Source organism: Mobula birostris, chromosome 9 (assembly GCF_030028105.1).
Source record: "Mobula birostris isolate sMobBir1 chromosome 9, sMobBir1.hap1, whole genome shotgun sequence".
Taxonomy (NCBI): Eukaryota; Metazoa; Chordata; class Chondrichthyes; order Myliobatiformes; family Myliobatidae; genus Mobula; species Mobula birostris.
Window position 1 is genome coordinate 112,876,648 of NC_092378.1, and position 14,587 is coordinate 112,891,234.

General features: G+C 41.4%; 1 protein-coding gene across 3 annotated transcripts in view; it reads right to left on the reverse strand.

Annotated features, from left to right (window-relative positions):
• LOC140202973 (kinesin-like protein KIF19) overlaps nucleotides 1-14,587 on the reverse strand; it is a 170,880-nt gene that overhangs the window by 23,716 nt on the left and 132,577 nt on the right. For all 3 annotated transcript variants that reach the window (XM_072268623.1, XM_072268622.1, XM_072268624.1), the window contains exons 16-18: nucleotides 11,241-11,346; nucleotides 7,785-8,303; nucleotides 1,018-1,213 (exon numbers count right to left, since the gene is read on the reverse strand). In XM_072268623.1, the coding sequence (XP_072124724.1) occupies nucleotides 1,018-1,213; nucleotides 7,785-8,303; nucleotides 11,241-11,346 (821 nt within the window). The remainder of the gene's footprint in view (nucleotides 1-1,017; nucleotides 1,214-7,784; nucleotides 8,304-11,240; nucleotides 11,347-14,587) is intronic.

Sequence of the window (14,587 nt, forward strand, 5' to 3'; positions counted from 1 at the left end):
CAAAAATTAAAGTCTCCTCCAATTAATATTTTTTCATGTGCATCCGCCAAATTCAGAAAAGCTTCTTGTATGAATTTTGCATCATTTTCGTTTGGTGCATAAATATTCATAAAAGTCCATAGTTCAGAAAAAAGTTGACAATGTATAATCACATATCTCCCCACAGAATCAGTTATTACATTTTGTATTCTAATTGGTAACATTTTATTGATCAAAATTGCTACTCGGAAAAGCTCTACCTTGAGTGAACATCCACCATCGAGCTGCTGAAGGAGCTAGGGATCCATAGTCAGACTGTACTGCAAGTCATCCGAGCCACATCAGAGGCAGGGGGTAAAAAGCAGTCAATGGCTCCAAGCTCCAAGATAGTTTCGAAAGAATGGGAAGACAAATTAGGGGGAGGAGGGTTAATCGTCAAGCCCTCTGGGGATATAGTGGGCTAATCGAAATAACATCGAAGAAGGAGGGTGGCCACTTGAAAACCCCTTTGTGTCATCCCTGTGCTACTTCTAACACCAAGGCAGTCTCAAACAAGTGCTCACGACCCACTGGCACGAGGGATATTAATAACTTATCCTGAGGTTTTTGATTTTTATACATATTCATGGTTAACATGAATATGCATGTATATTTGCAAGGATATCAGCAGAGAGATCAGAAGCTGCAACTTTACACCTCAAACTAAGTATACCGAGGTTTGAAAATCAGTAACTTATCTAGAACCAGATCACCAACTCACTGACTCAGGCATCAGAGCACATAGGATATCTTTAGCTTAAACATTAAGAATTTTTTTTCAAAAAGGGAATTTAGAATGATGATTGGAAGATTTAAAAATCAACTGAGCAATGCTCCTTCATTAATACTTACATTTTTATATAGTCGTGAGTATCTGATTTGTGTTCCTTATGTTCCTGGTCTGTGGACCATTGGAAAAGAGGGGATAACAGAGGTAACTGTTTAAAACCGAGGTGATAAATAGGGAAGAGAGTTAGTATTAAACAAATGGAGAGTCACCTGAACGATAGCTGAGTGGGAATTTGATCTTTGCTGCAGTTGGCACGTTGGCATTTGACAGATTGGCAATCCTTACTGGCACAACACTTGGTTTGAGATTAGAGTTCTGTGAGAGGTGTGGAGCAACCGAAAACCTGTGATCAAATACACTCTTGAGATTGTGCGGCCGTGAAGGGTATGGCCTGAGTTTAGGAATCTATGAATGAAAAGAAAAATAAGTTTACATGCAAATAATACACTAATCACTGGTATATGAATTAAAGAGTAACAGTGGAGTTAGGAGATTGGGGAGTGACAACATAAATACTATCACTTTGACCGCCTGTTTCACACACTGACCCATTTTCAGTGTCATTGTTTTTCACAGAAGCAAAATTTGCATGTACTGGACAACAGGTAAAAAAAATTAAATACACACGGCTAGCTTAACTTCAAAGTCCACAGAAAACTACAGGTGTAGAGCTTTCAAAACAGATAGCAAATGCCACAGAGAGCAAGTAGTCAGGTGTAAGCTGATATCATAAAAATGGACAACAGTGAATTTGTAAATAAGAAAACAGAAAAATGCCACTGCACAAAACTAGAGGAGAGCTTTCTGGAACTCCTGAGTAATCGAATAATGAAATGGTGACAGGGACCTGCCTAACTAATAGTGATTAAGGAAACAATGGCAAACTAGATGACAAATCCCTAAAACCAGGCAGTTTTCACCCCAAGGTTTGAAAGGAAGGTGAGAAAGATTCAAATGATCTTACTATTTTTTTTGCAGTTCCCTCAGTTAAGGTGAAAAGTTGAACATGTTACTCAACTGTTTAAGAGAGGTGAACAAGGAATTGATTTACAGAAACTTTAAAGGTTTGTATTTAAGATAATGACTTTAAAATGTTTAGTTAGTCAGCATGGATATGTAAAGAAAAGGTCAATTCTAATGAGCATTACAGAACTGTGGATGATGCAAGAAAAGTAAAGGCGAGTGGAATGTATTTAATTATGACTTTGATGTACTTCACACTCAGGTTGGAGGAGCAACACCTTATATTCTGTCTGTGTAGCCTCCAACCTGATGGTATGAATATTGATTTCTCAAACTTCCAATAATTGCCTCCCTCTTCATCATTCCCCATTCCTGTTTCCCTCTCTTACCTGCCCATCACTTTCCTCTGGTCCCCCTCTCCCTTCCCTCTCCTATCAGATTCTCCCTTCTCCAACCATTTATCTCTGTCACCTATCAGCTTCCCAGCTCTTTACTTCATTCCCCCCGCCTTCCCGGTTTCACCTATCACCTACCACCTTGTACTTCTTCCTCCCTTCCTCTAACTTCTCATCTTTTTTCCCAGTCCTGATGAAGGGTCTTGGCCCAAAATATCGACAATTTACTCTTTTCCATTGATGCTCCCTGGCCTGCTGAGTTCCTCCAGCATTTTGTGTGTGTTACAAATCAGTATAAATAAATTGAGCAAAATTAGATGAATGGAATTCGGAGTAGGATAATGTGAGGTCATTCAGACTGGAGCTGCAAAGGAAAGGAAACAGCAAACAGTTGGAAGCAGTGGAGGTTCAAACAAACTTCAACGGGCCTGACTTTGGACTCAGAATACAATGAACAGTTGTTTATATTTTTAGCTTTCCTGTTCACGTTTTAATGACTTACTACTCTTTGAATAGTGTTACTTAACAAACAGCTAACACTGTAGACTGATGCAACACACACAAAATGCTGGAGGAATTCAGCAGGTCAGGCAGCACTTATGGAAAAGAATTAATAGTCAACTGACTCCCGATTCACACCGCAGCTGGAAGACAACACTTCCATTATTCCTTCAGCACTCCGCTGAATTGTTAGATTATGTGCCAAAATCTTTGGGTGAAGCTTGAAATCCATAATTCAGATCTGAAAGAAGCCAGGGAGTAATTAAATGAACAAAGTTGTTGAGATCAAATGCTGATTATCAGAACCATTGCTGAATCCTGCTGTGGAAATACATCTTGTTCTTTGTGATAAATGTGCAATATATAAACAAGAGAAAATCTGCAGATGCTGGAAATCCAAGCAATGCACACAAAATGCTGGAAGAACTCGGCAGGTCAGGCAGCATCTGTGGAAAAGAGTACAGTTGACATTTTGGGCCAAGACTCTTCAGCAGGACTGGAAAAAAAAGAGGAGTCAGAGTAAGAAGGTTGGCGGGGGGGGGGGGGTGGGAGGAGGAGAGAGAGAACCACAAGGTGATAGGTGAAACTGGGGGGGGGTGGGAGTAAAGAGCTGGAAAGTTGATTGGTGAAAAGGATACAGGGCTGGAGAAGGTGGGGGGTCTGATAGGAGCAGAAGAAGGTCATGGGAGAAAGAAAAGGGTGAGAAGTACCAGAGGGAGGTGATAGGCAGGTAAGACGAGAAGGTGAGAGAGGGAAATGGGAATGGGGGAATGGGGAATGGTGAAGGGGGGTTGCATTACCGGAAGTTCAAAAAATTGATCTTCATGCCATCAGGTTGGAGGCTACCCAGATGGAATATAAGGTGTTCTTCCTTCAATCTGAGTGTGACCTCACCATGACAATAGAGGAGGCCATAGACTGACATGTCGGAATGGGAATGGGAAGTGGAATTAAAATGAGTGGTCACTGGGAGATCCCACTTTTTCTGGAAGATGGTGAGAAGGTGGTTGGCAAAGCAGTCCCTCAATCTACGTTGGGCTCAACCAATATACAGGAGGCCGCACTGTGAGCACCGGATACAGTAGACGACCCCAACAGACTCACAGGTGAAGTGCTGCCTCACCTGGAAGGACTACTTGGGGATCTGAATGGTAGTGAGGGAGGAGGTGTAGGGGCACGTGTAGCACTTGTTCCGCTTGCAAGGATAGGTACCAGGAGGGAGATCAGTGGGAGGGACAAATGGACAAGGGAGTCGCGTAGGGAGTGATCCCTATGGAAAGCAGAAAGTGTGGGGGGAGGGGAAGATGTGCTTGGTGGCGGGATCCCGCTGGAGGTGGCGGAAGTTATGGAGAATTATCTGTTGGACTTGGAGGCTGGTGGGGTGGTAGGTGAGGACGAGAGGAACTCTATCCCTGGTGGGTTTGCAAGAGGATGGGGTGAGAGTGGACGTGTGTGAAATGGATGAGAAGCGGCTAAGGGCACCATTGTTGGTGGAGGAAGGGAAGCTGCTTTCTTTGAAGAAAGAGGACATCTCCTTTGTTGTAGAATGAAAAACTTCATCCTGAGAACAGATGTGGCAGAGACAGGAATTGAGAGAAGGTGATGGTGTTTTTACAAGTAACAAGGTGGGAAGTGTTATAGTCCAGGTAGCTGTCAGAGTCTGTGGGTTTGTAGTAGACATCAGTAGATAAGCTGTCTCCAGAGACAGAACAGAGAAATTGAGAAAGGGGAGGGAGGCATTGGAAATGGATCAGGTAAATTTGAAGGCAGTGTGGAAGTCGGAGGCAAAGTTGATGAAGTCAATGAGCTCCACATGGTATAGGAAGCAGCACCAATGCAGTCATTGATGTAGCATAGGGAAAGTTGGGAGTGATACCAGTGTAAGCTTGGAACACACTGTTCCACGTAGCTGACGAAAAGGCAGGCATAGCTGGGGCCCATGTGAGTGCCCACGCCCATAAAACTGAGTTGAGGTATACAGACCTCAGTGGGGCAGGAACAAGCAGAAACAATGGGTCTACCTGGACAGGCAAGTTTATGGATCTTGGGTAGGAGGTAGAAACGGGAGGTGAGGAGTCCGGGAACTATGAGGTTGGTGGCAGTGGATAGGAGAACCCCAGAGTTAATAAGGTCCGTTTTGGTGTGGGAGACAATGTCCTGATGCTCCTTAGTGGGATCCTGTTTGAGGGGCAAGTAAGAGGATGTGTCTGACAGTTGTCGCCGGGCCTCAGCAAGTTAGAGGTTATTTCACCAAAGTCAGTCCATCAGAAAGCTGAGGGCTGGGGAAAACTTCAAGTATTTGTTCACACAATTAGCCTGCTCTATTTAGACACACAGCTGCAAAGGATAAACAATAAAAAATAACAAAGATATTCAGAAAAACACTAGGAAGCTTGTCCATTGTCCTGGAAGAGAACCTGACCAGCTTCCAGCTGAAAGATCGGTTGACAATCACAAATATCTAACTTATTTTCAGATTTTGTTGTCTGTTGTGAAACCTAATGCTTTTCCTTCCTATTGTTCCATGGAACTTTCATCCTTTTCTATTGACTTGCCACAGGGTCGATTTACATGCTCACAGTTAATGGTCTTCACCATTGTCTGCTCTTGTTCCAGCAATTATTTTATCCGTTATTCATACTAAATCACTCAGCTCCATCTCCAACATGTCTTCATTTTCTACTGAAAATTATTCCAATTCATTTTGTCTGTTCTGAATATTAAGAATTGAAAATCAATCTTACTTTGCCTACAATATCAAAATTATTCAGTTTCTGCAAATCTTTTATGTAAAGGAAAAATCTGAAAACACTCAGCTTGTCAGGCAGCACCTGTGGAGATAGAAAAATAAGAGGGAATTTTTTTGATGCAGAGAAAGGGGAATAGAAGTGAAAAATAAAAGGAAGGGAATTCTAAAACTGAAGATGTGGCTTCTGGTGATGGAATGAGTATTTTTTCAGTTTGTTTTTTTGGAATGGAGGTGTCATTGGTAAGGCCAGCAGTTCTTGCCCATCAGTAAGTAATTGTCCTTCAGAACATAGTGGTGAAATATATTTTTGAACTGAGTGGCATACCAGGTGATCTCATGGTGCGATGAAGCATCAGCCTCATCCTCGTGGGCCTAGTGTCACATACAGGCCAAAACAGATAAAAAAAAAGTTAGATTTCCTCCCAAGAAAGGCATTAATAATCCATTAGTAAAGGTACTAGTGAGCTTTTTACAAAAATCCAGTAGTATTGTAGTCATTATTAAATAGATTTTTTAAAAAATTACAGTTGATTAAATTCTGTTGTCTGCTAGGTGGAATCCGAAACCATATCACTGAGTTACCAACCAGTAACCTAACCATCACTCCACCAATTACATTTGAAAATAAACACTCAGATAGGAGGATTATAAATTTGGGAGACTTGTAAAACTGGAGATTTTAAAATTTTAAATCCAAGGTTAAGAATTCTAAGATCAAGTGGTTATTTAAGTGAGATTCAGTACATGTCAGCAAGCAAATGGGGATGGGGAAGGGGTGGTGGAAAAGTTAGCTGAGTGTGGTTAGGTGTGAGTTACGATAGGTGCAATAGAGTTTTGAATGTTCAAGTTTATTTAGCCTGACAGCACAGTGTTGGAATAATGAGCTCTAGAGATACCAAGCAATGAGACGGAGAATGAGAGTTTTAGTAGAGGTAGAAAAAGAGGCTGTTAAAGTCATGTTTGAAACTCAGTTCAGAGTTATTAACAAAACAAAACTGTTGTCAGCCTTGTTCAGTTTCAGGCAATTACCATGAATTGGAATATAGTAGGTACATAGAGAAATAGTTTGTGATAGACACCAAAGAGGTAAGGCATTATTGGCCAGTATTGGTCTTCCCAATATTTAGCCAGGGGAAATTTCTGCTCACCCTTGCTAGAAAGCATTCTGAAATTTCAGAGTCTGTGGAAAGGCAGAGAGAAGCAGCAGAGAGATAAAACTAAATATCACTGGCTCACATGCAGAAAATGATGGCTATTCCCAAAAGCGAGCGCAAAGATAATAAGGATATATAAAAGGGAACACCAGAAGCAAAATTGAAAGTGCACAGAAGTAATTTTCTGGCTACTAAATCCAAATTGTTAATGAAGTTGACAGGTATCAATGTTTCTAATTTAGATCAATGAAGAAACATGGGGCCTATATGCATCTATTCACCACATACTGATGAGCAACTCCTGATAACAGCAATACAGACAAGTTTCTGTTCTCTGTAATTTATAACCATCCATGTCTCAGTGCTTACTTACTCAAGACTTTCTGGGTATCTGCATCAACTGCAATTACCCCTAAATATTAAAGAACTTAATCACATTGTTGAAGCCCTAACTGATACAGAAATTCCCTAAAGAATACCATCTTCTCCTTTTGAACAGGAGTCACAGCCCATGCTTTCCAGCCTCTTAGCTAATATAACTGACATTAAACTAAAAGTTTTTCTTCTTAGAATTAAACTCCTCAAATAACAACAAAACAGGGAATTTTAGAGTATGTCAGAGAGCGCTGATGGAAGAAGAAACCAAATGAACATTTCAGATCATGATCTTAGATCAGAAGAGATGAAATGCTCTGAATTTTAGTTTAGAGGATTGATTCAAAGTGAAAATCCCAATTCTCTTAATTATTTCCTGCATTTTATAAACATATACATCTGCCCATGGGTCAGTTGGAATGGGTCCATACCCAGATGATTGACTAGAAGTATAAGCCAGCAGTATTCTTTATCACTTTCAGTTTTGAAAGCCCTCTTGCCAACCACTCCTTCCTTTTCCAGACCAACCCAACAGAATACAGATTACTTGGTTATGCACCTCTTTGTCCCAGTGGCACATTAGCACTGCTGATTAACCTACACATGCACTCAGCGGAAAAATGTGTTTCATGGGTGCACTGATGTGTTTTTCATAAAATTCTTGTTCAAGTACAAGAAGGATTTTTACTTCTGTTTTTGTTGTAGCTGTGTGGGGGTGGGAGATAGTGCAGAATTGAGCCTCTCCATTCTGGAGAATTGTTTTGAAGAGTCACTTACTGTGGAACAATCACCATGTCTGAACCATCATCATTAACATTTCTGATGTCTACCAGTCTTACCCCCTGGGAATTTATTCCAAAAGCACGTGATTGTTTCTTCCTTTCTTTTATTTCAGTTGAATCGTCCTTTTGATCTGCCTTTCTCAATCCTTTCAATTTGGACCATGAAGTTAGAGGAGAGGGACTGCTAGATTCTGGACTGTCTCCAAAAGCATTCCCTCCCATTTTCAGTGAAAGATGATCACTTTTGACTCCAGGTTTCTTTTCATTGTTTAATGTGTCTTTCTTTGAGTCTACTTGACCCCAGTTCTCCTTCTCAGTTTCCTCGGCAGAAGGTGTGGATTGAATCCTCCTTCCCTTTCCTCTCGTGAGTGCTAATGCAGAGTCAGCCACATTTGCTCGTGAGCGACGCTCTGCTGCTATAACTGAGATGCTCTTTGTGCCCATAATTTCCTGCAGATCGCCTGAGCCCTGTGGCTTGTTCACTACGGCGAACTCTGATTGGCTGCTTCCTGCTTCGGATGGTGTATTGGACTCTCCACTTCTGCTCCAATCCTTCAGAGTGATCAGATTCTGTTTCTAATAAGGACAAACAACAAAAAAAAATGCAAAGAGATAAAATTCACCAGACAGCCAGCTTGCATTGAACCGAATGAGAAGTTACTTGATAAGCTGTGAAAGAAGTTTGCAGATTTTCACACTATTTTACTCAGTCAGGGAATTTGATTTAGCTTAACTAAAGACTTGCTGTCATGATTTAGAATGGCATTTTGTATTTGTGAGAGCTCTGAGTTAACAGTGAAACTGATAACTGTAAATCAAGACCTGATTTATTGAACTGAATTGTGTGCTGGAGGATATATTTTAACCAAAGCTTATTTAGTGGAAGCAGAGAGGAAGGATCTAATCAGATGAATTTGTGCCCAACATGAAATATGATAGTCAGCCTGATAAAATAAATGTACTGTTAAACCACATACAACTATGCCTTGGCAGAGGTATAAGTAATCAAGACAATAGACCAAGAGTACAGAATATTGTCTTAATATTCTGCTTTCTGATATTGCTGTTCCCTTATATTACCTCTGATGTGGTTAAAATGGTTGGTATGGATGGCATATATTTTACTGTAACTTGGTATATGAGAAAATAATAAACAATAACCAATAAGAAGTTGCAAATTCTATTTCCTAACCAATTGGTAAGGTGATTGCAAGGTTATCCCATGGCTAACTTGTGACTATCAGGGGAAGGAGTGATTTTCTTTTGCTATTAATTCACTCCTGTACTCCGGATAGGAGACCTTTCAGAGATGGATGTTTTTTTCCAGGGACAAATTAATTTAAGAATTTTTGAGAATCGCATATGATATTTCTTGTTCAGCTGAGGGTCTGTATATTCACAATTTGGATGACTTTCCTGGTTTGCAGTTATTTGCATAACTTTAGTCTACTTTCCAGTCTCTACCATAAAGTCAAACTAGAATGGAAGTACAGAACTTTGAGGCCTATCAGTGAGTAGTGTTGACAGCACTCTTCTGAGCTGTCGGTTAAGTTAGAAAGTTTAAATCATCTTACCAATGCTGACACAATCAATAGTGCTCAACTATGTTCCAGTTAACATCAACCAACTCCTAGCCTCATCCTTTCACTTCCTCCCCTGATCCTGTGCTTCTTCTATCCCGGCACTCAAAGGTCCTGTACACCCTCTCAACCCCAGGCCTATGCTTTCCCCTTTATCTTTCTTCATCCTGCCCTTGATCCAGTCCTTCTTCCGCAACTGCCATTCCTCTGTTCTCCTCCCCATATCCATCCAGCACCTACTCGGCCTGATTAACCTCCAAGCTCCCGTCCATTGTTCCCTCTGTATTGCAAACATCAGTGCCAAAACCCACTGTACTCCTGTAACGTCCCCTCCCCAGGGGAGAAAGTGTGGCAGGCAACAATGCAATAAAAATAACAACATGGAAATCTGGAGGGAAATACTGAAGTTGTAAAACAAGTTTTAAAACATTTAAAATGAGCCTCAGATGGAAGGAAATAACTTGCAGTCAACTTGATATAGTAATTCATGTTAGGGTGCCACTTAATATAATTTACAAGTTTCTCTCAAGAGACTGAAATGACTGGAAATTAATTGCAGGTTATTTCTTATGGAAACTGAACTCAATACCTCAATTGTTGCTCAGTTTGTGAAAAAAAATGACCTTGCACTAATAACATAGTGGAAACACGGACAACAAATCTCTCAGCAAACACGATTTACAAAACACTCTTAACAAGGAGGGAATCAACAATATATACCATGTTTCTTTACAAACATTGAACATGAAATTCATTCATACAAATCCAAACAATGAGCACGTGCTGTTCAAAATTGGCTTAAACGGAAGCACAGCAATTTTCTGCACTTTCTAAATGTCCTGAAACCTATTGTGAGATTGGTCAATTATCAGGAATTTTGCTCTCCCTCACATATTTCTTCCACAACACAAAATACAAACTTAGTCTACAGTGAGGTTTTCAATTCTGGTCTAAGCATGACAGTTTTATTCCCTGAGAGAGCAATCTGGTTTTACTAATGCATTTCCCCCGAAACTGAGGTATTCAAAGGCCAACACTCGACTTGTTTTCTTTGACCTCCCTAAGATCTATGACCTCCTGTGACCTCAAACACAGACGCACATGAGCAGTTAGAGGAAGAGGATGTCTCTCCTCCTCTGGACCTCCTTGACAGCTGCATCTGAGAATCCTGTGAGCTTCTTCACGCTCTCTCCGAGATTACTAGCAGTTTGTCATTCACAGTATTCTTCCTTGCAAATGGTAGCAAGGAGGATGTACAGAGATTTCTGAGTAACAACAGTGTCCAGTCAACATCTACAGAAAACTATAGATTCAACATTTTCAAACAAGTTGAAATTATGCCATTTAATGATAAGAGGAGCCTGGCTGTGGCAGTGATATTCAATAGAAGTCTTAACGTTACTTGCATAACTTCTAATCATACACACATAGATTGTGTTAAGTACAAGGGAAGCAAATCTCCACAGTGCTTTGACTTGCAGAATGAATTACTGTGGAACAGTCTGATAAGGTTCTGTAGTAACTCCAGAACCTAACCTTCGTAAGAACAACTCTGCCCCAGTCCCAATCTAAACCTACCAACTTTCCTCCCACTGAAAAGTCAACACAGCCTGACCCCATTCCTACCAGACTCCAGCTGACTTCACCCACTCATGACAAGTCTAATCCCAATTACCAATATTCTACCCCAAATACTGTCCATTCTCCACCACCATCCACACCTCTGATAACCTAATTCCCCTGCTGACTACTGACCTGTACCCAACTATCAACACCACTGCAGACAGTGGAGTTCCACTCAAGTACCCATTCCAACACTCCAGCAATATCTGACTTTTCCTCCCAGCTGGATGACCTCTGACTCAAAACACTTCCTCTCAATGCTGAATGCCCTTTATTTTTATGTTGAAAGAATTAATTACTTCTTACTAACCTGCAGTAACAATGGTCCAGCCAGGCGGATGGGAGGTGGTGTTACATTTGGCAACTGTTTCATGTAGCGTGATTGTGTGGTAGCTTTGAACACCTTATTGGCATCACTGTGAAAAACATGCCATCAAAGTTTTATATCTCATCAGCAAGCACGATAAGGCAACAGCTTCCCTTTATGCAGCAGCTTCAGCATCACAAAATAATCATATCAATATCACAGGAGTATTATGAAACAAAAACTGATGTTGAACCTTACACAGAGATACTAGGACAGTTGGTCACATGCCTGATCAATGAAATATGTTTCAAGAGTACCTCAAAGGGGGAAAGAGAGTTGGAAAGTTTAGCAAGTGAATTCCAGCACTTAAAGCTTTGATAATTATGACCTTAAGGCACTAGGACATTGTGAATAATCTGTTTTGTAATCCCATTGTTATCAAAGCTCTCTAGTGGATGAGTGGGAAGATAAGATTGTTTTTCTCCATGTTGAAAATAATCACTGTTTTATGTTATTTCTGCTAGGAATTTGAACCCATGAGAGAATAATGTTACAGTAATTGGTTACAAAGCCAAGTCAGGATTATTTTTTAAGGATGGCTTCTTTCCTTTATGAAATAACTGTGTGGTTTAGTTTGCTCAGGCTGAATTGCATTGAATTAAACATTTGTGTTTGTATTAGTGGTGTTGTGGTGGAGCCAAGACAAGATGTCCACAGTTCGGTGTCTAGATTTTTTTACCAGTTCACTCGAACCTTGAATTAATTATATAGGTAGGACTGAATATATTTTTCATTGCAAAAAAGAAAAAGGTTTATCTATGCAGCAGCTGAGGCAATCCAGGAGATGAGGCATTCGAAGAATTGGTTAAAATAGTTGAACAGTAATTCTATGGTTCAAAGGTGCAAGTTGTACAGATGGAATCAAGATCCAGACATTTTCAGAATTGTGCGAGATACAGCTTTATCTAGCAGCCAATCCGGATATTGGCAGTTTGGAGAGGAGGGGACTTCAATCAGGTCAAGTGCCCAAGGATAAAAGGCAGGAGCAGTTCGCAGCAGCAAAAAGGAGCTTTGACCAGCGACCACTTGGCGTTTGGGATAGATTCACAGAGCAAATTAATGGAAGGCAGAGGCAAGTGTAGCAGCCATTGTCTGAGTGGACATAGAGTGGTGATCTTAAGGCTTAAGCTCTTCAAGGCTTCAGCGAAGAGAGGCTTCACTCAGAGAAAGCAAAGCAAAGGAAAGAAAAGCTCAAGTTTTTTTTTCCTTCTCTTCTCTATATCTGCTCAGCTAGGACAGTAGAGATGCCAGACAGAATAGTGAAATGCTCCTCTTGTGGGGTGTGGGAAGGCAGGGAGACCTCCAGTGTCCCTGACGACTACAACCAAGTGCAGGACACAGGAAACTGGGTGATAGTCAGCAAGGGGAAAATGGTTAACGAGCCAGTGCAGAGTACCCCTGAGGCCATTCCCCTCAACATCAGGTACATTACTTCAGACACTGTCAGTGGGGTGGGGGAGTGACCTAACAGAGGAAAGTCACAGTGATCGGTCTCTGGCACTGAGTCTGCCTCTGTAACTCAGAAGAGAAGAGGGAAGAACAGGCACCCTGTGGTGATAGGGGATTGGTTAATTAGGGGAACAGACAGGAAGTTCTGTGGGTGAGAATGAGATTCCTGGATGGTATGTTGCTCCCAAGTGCCAGGGTTCCGAATACCTTGGATCAGGTCCAAAGCATCCTTAAGTGGGAGGGTGAACAGCCAGAAGTCATGGTTCACGTAGGTACCAATAACATGGGTAGGATGAGTGATGAGGTTCTGCACTGGGAGTTCAGGGAGTTCGGTGCTAATTTAAAGGGAAACGCCTCCAGGGTTGTGATCTCCGGATTGCTACCCATGCCATGTCTAGCGAGGCCAGAACTGGGAATATTATACAGTTTAATATGTGGCTGAGGAGTTGGTGTAGGATGGAGGGCATAAGATTTTTGGATCTTTGGGTTCTCTTCCAGGAAAGGTGGGATCTATACAGAAGGGATGGTTTACACCTGAACTGAAGATGGATTAATATCCTAGCAGGAAGGTTTGTTAATGCTGCATGGTGAGGTTTAAACGAGAGTTGCAGGGGGGTGGGAACCAGAAAGCCAGAGCAGTCAGTGGAGAGGTTGTGGAGGCAGATGTCGTAGGACCTCAGACAAGGTCAGGAATCCAAAGGTTGAGAATGAGGCGACTAGTGTCCTGAGCTGACTATAATTCAATGCAAGAAGTACTGTAGGAAAGGTATTGATAGCACCGAAGATGAGGTAGCTGGATTACAAACAGAGGCAGTGTGTAGTGAGGAGAGGCTGTTGACAACGCACAATTTCAGTCAAGAGGATGCGTTGCAATGCAAAAGGTGGGTAAAAGCAAAATGAATGAATACAGGACTGAAGGTGTATCTGAATGTGTGCAGTATACAGAATAAGGTAGATGAACTTGCAGCACAGTTGCAGACTGGCAGGTATGATGTTGTGTAAAGGACCAGAATTGATTAGAGAGTATAAGGTAAAAGAACCCTTAGGGGAAAGTGAAAGGCCATGATAGAGTGGATGTGGAAGGATGTTTCCTATGGTGGGAGAGTCTAAGACAAGAGGACACAGCCTCAGAATAGAGCAGCATCCTTTTAGAACGAAGATGAGGAGGAATTTCTTTCACCAGTGGGTGGTGAATCTGTGGAGTTGTTTGCCACAGGCAGCTGTGGAGGTCAAGTCTTTATGTATACTTAAGTCAGAGGTTGATAGATTCTTGATTGGTCAGTGCATGAAGGGGTTTGGGGAGAAGCAGGAGATTGGGGCTGAAGGAAAATTGGATCAGCCATGATGAAATGGTGGAGCAGGCTCGATGGGCCAAATTGCCTAATTCTGCTCCTATACCTCTTGGCCTTATGATCTAAGATTGGAAAGCACTTTATGTTACAAAATTGGAAGAGATATTGTAAGATTATGCTGCCTTCAAGAAGTGTGCAAAAAAAGGGGGCTACTAGTGCAAAGAAACTGAATTTTAACTTGATTTTGTCTCGGCAACAGAAAAACCAATCAGGCAAGAAGAGGATATGTATGTCATCTAGCAAAAGCTCCGAGAGTTAACAATTTGGGGTTTGGCTTGACTGCAAAGTTGAAGAAACATGTAGGGGAAATTGCTATGGTGTTAATTACGGTATTGGGTTAGTGCATTAGATACAGTCTGTTTGCCATAATCCTGGTATCCAGGGACATTTGTCAAGTTTGACTGAAAGTGAAGCAAAAACATGGCAAATTCAAGTAACTGGGTATTGCTAAATCTATTGGGAAGAACAGTCATTGGTATCAGTCATGTA